This window comes from Oryx dammah, unplaced genomic scaffold, assembly GCF_014754425.2.
Source record: "Oryx dammah isolate SB20612 unplaced genomic scaffold, SCBI_Odam_1.1 HiC_scaffold_1259, whole genome shotgun sequence".
Taxonomy (NCBI): Eukaryota; Metazoa; Chordata; class Mammalia; order Artiodactyla; family Bovidae; genus Oryx; species Oryx dammah.
The window spans coordinates 2663-5068 of NW_024071385.1; the positions used below are offsets into that span (position 1 = coordinate 2663).

The 2406-nt window shown below is 33.8% G+C and overlaps 1 protein-coding gene across 1 annotated transcript; it reads right to left on the reverse strand.

The window, feature by feature from the left end:
• Nucleotides 1-475: 475 nt before the first annotated feature.
• LOC120859502 (intraflagellar transport protein 81 homolog) lies at nt 476-2200 on the reverse strand. The gene is made up of 3 exons (XM_040235590.1): nt 2005-2200; nt 1377-1480; nt 476-849 (listed from the first exon to the last, which is right to left on the reverse strand). The coding sequence occupies exons 1-3, from the start codon at nt 2146-2148 to the stop codon at nt 654-656; spliced, it is 444 nt and encodes a 147-aa protein (XP_040091524.1). The 5' UTR covers nt 2149-2200; the 3' UTR covers nt 476-653.
• Nucleotides 2201-2406: the final 206 nt, after the last annotated feature.

The following is a 2406-nucleotide window of genomic DNA, read 5'->3' on the forward strand; positions in this document are numbered from 1 at the left end:
ACATCCTTTCAGATCATAACCCTGGCTTCTTTGCCTACACACAATTTTTGAAGGTGCTCACAAGTCCCAATTCACCTGGTATAGTGCCAATTTATACCTTTTGCTCTGGTGTAATTATTATGATAACCACCCTCCTCTCTAACTTGGATGACAAATTATATAGTCACGTAACTAATTAACAAAGTATTCCGCAGTTCCAAGCCCAGGATCCTATCTACCCACAATTCTTTTTTTGAAAAATCCACATGTGTTTATTTGTTCAAGGACATTTTAAAAATTTAGTTAAACTTTTGAGGTAATGGCAGATTCAGTTGTAAGAAACAGTACAAAGAAAGTCCACATGCCCTTTATTGAACCCCCATCCTCATGGTACTGAGTCAGTCAAAAAGTTCATTTAACTATGCATAATTCCTAAGTAATAAATTATTTTAAAATTCTAATTTCGGGATTTTTTTCTATCCACATACTCTATCACCAAAAAGGTACTGGTGTTCAGAAGTCAATATTTTCATAGAGTGATTACAGGTGAAAATTACTGATAACAATTTATCCTTTTGGTTCCAATGGAAATACAGAAACAGCAAATAAACTAAAGTGAGATCAATATATATTTGAAACCTTGAAACCCATTACATATAGCTTAAAAATACCATTTATATATTGTATACCTGTTTATTGGTATCAGCCACAGTTTCATCCTGGAGAAACTCACTTGGTACCTCAAGTTTTATTAAAAAACGAGCTAAATATGCTCTTTTCTTCAGTTCATTAGTTCTCTGAAGAAGCCAGTGGAGCACTGGGTAAATTACAGGTTTACTTCCAATCACCAGACCCTGACGAAAGGTACTCCTATAAAAAGAAAATAAACACACACACACACACAGAGGCTTAAAAGTAAACCTTGAAAAGAGTTAACATTTGCTCAAATCCAATTTACACTTTTCCATGACTATTTTAAAAAGATAAAACCAAGGCTATTCTAAAGTAAGTCTGCACGTTGACAATAATCATAAAATTAGTCCCTTAATATATCACTGGAATATATGAGGAGGTTGTTTTGGAACCATTAACTGGTCAGCCCTAACACTTCACTTCACTGACTGGACAGGTTTAAATTGTAGCTTTTGTATAGGATGGCAGATAAATGATAAAACAGAAACATGGATTTGCCTGACTTTTTTGATTAAGAAAAAGAACTGACTCACTTAAGACTCCTACATGACAAAATAACATTAAAAAACCAAGATTATTTTGAAATTCAGTGATTTCATGAGGCCACTGTCTTAGGGAAAACAAGTATTGCCAGAAAGACTGACTATGAAGGTTTAGATATTAAAGTACAGCTCTAAGAAAGCAACACTTGGTCAGCTTCTTACATGTCTGCGGCATTTCCTGGAGGTTTGTATTTAAGGATACCAAGAAGGCTCAACATCCTTTTGGCTGTTTGCTCTGGCATCTCCTCTCTGATATCAACAACTTGCTAACAAATAAAGAAATTGAAAAAATGTTATGCAAATATAGCAAAGTACAATATTGAAACTCACTGACAAAATTGTTCTGCTAGAACATAACAGTCACAATGGTCTCTTCATAAAACAGATTAAGTATGGAGGCTTCTAGATTCCAAGGGAGGGTACATACAAGCTAGATCAGGATTCATACTAAGAATGCCAAGCTTAAGAAAGTCTCCAGTGGAAAAGACCCGTGTATATGAGACATGAGCTAACTTGCAACACAATAAAACCTTTTGTAAAAGCATTTTCATTCCAGGACCAAATCTATTTATGTTTGGAACTGCACAAATAGTTTCTAAGTAAGGTACAAGGAGGTAATTTAATTTTTGAGCTAGTAGAGAAATCTTAAAGATCATCTACTATCACTTTATAGGAATGGAAAACTAGGCCCAGAGAGGTTAAATAATTTGCCCCAAAGTCACAGATATTTAGTGGCAGAAACTTGCTTTCTTGCTACCCTTTTCATCACAGAGAAAAAGAAAACTCTTACCTTTGGGTCAATCTCAGCCAGAACATCATTGAGAACTTGTAATAGTTGCATTGGCTCCAGGGAATCAAATGTGATTAAATTATAGTTCTTCCTAAAAGGTTCCTTATTGAGATTGTCCACGATGAATTTGATTTGTTCACTCATAATTAGGTCTTATAATTTAAACTAAAAAGTAAAAATACAGGAAAAAAATTCTTCAATGTTGGAAACAAAAATTCTGAATTAACAAAATACAATCACCAGAAGGTCAGTATTAAGTTCATAGGAAGTAGGCATGGAATGTATTCTACATGGAATACAAAATGCTGTGAAAAAGAGTTATTTTGTTGAAAGAGTATGCAGACTTTATTAGGAATGCTACAGTACATATTGATAATATTCAATGACATGTTTTTGTATATG

What these genes read in the sequence shown, in the direction of transcription:
- LOC120859502 (XM_040235590.1), bottom strand. Translation starts at nt 2,148, where the DNA reads ATGAGTGAACAAATCAAATTCATCGTGGACAATCTCAATAAGGAACCT. An exon ending in TGGCTGAGATTGACCCAAAG is followed by an intron (nt 1,481 to 2,004) that starts GTAAGAGTTTTC and finishes TTTATTTGTTAG; the next exon opens with CAAGTTGTTGATATCAGAGA. An exon ending in CCAGGAAATGCCGCAGACAT is followed by an intron (nt 850 to 1,376) that starts GTAAGAAGCTGA and finishes TTCTTTTTATAG; the next exon opens with GAGTACCTTTCGTCAGGGTC.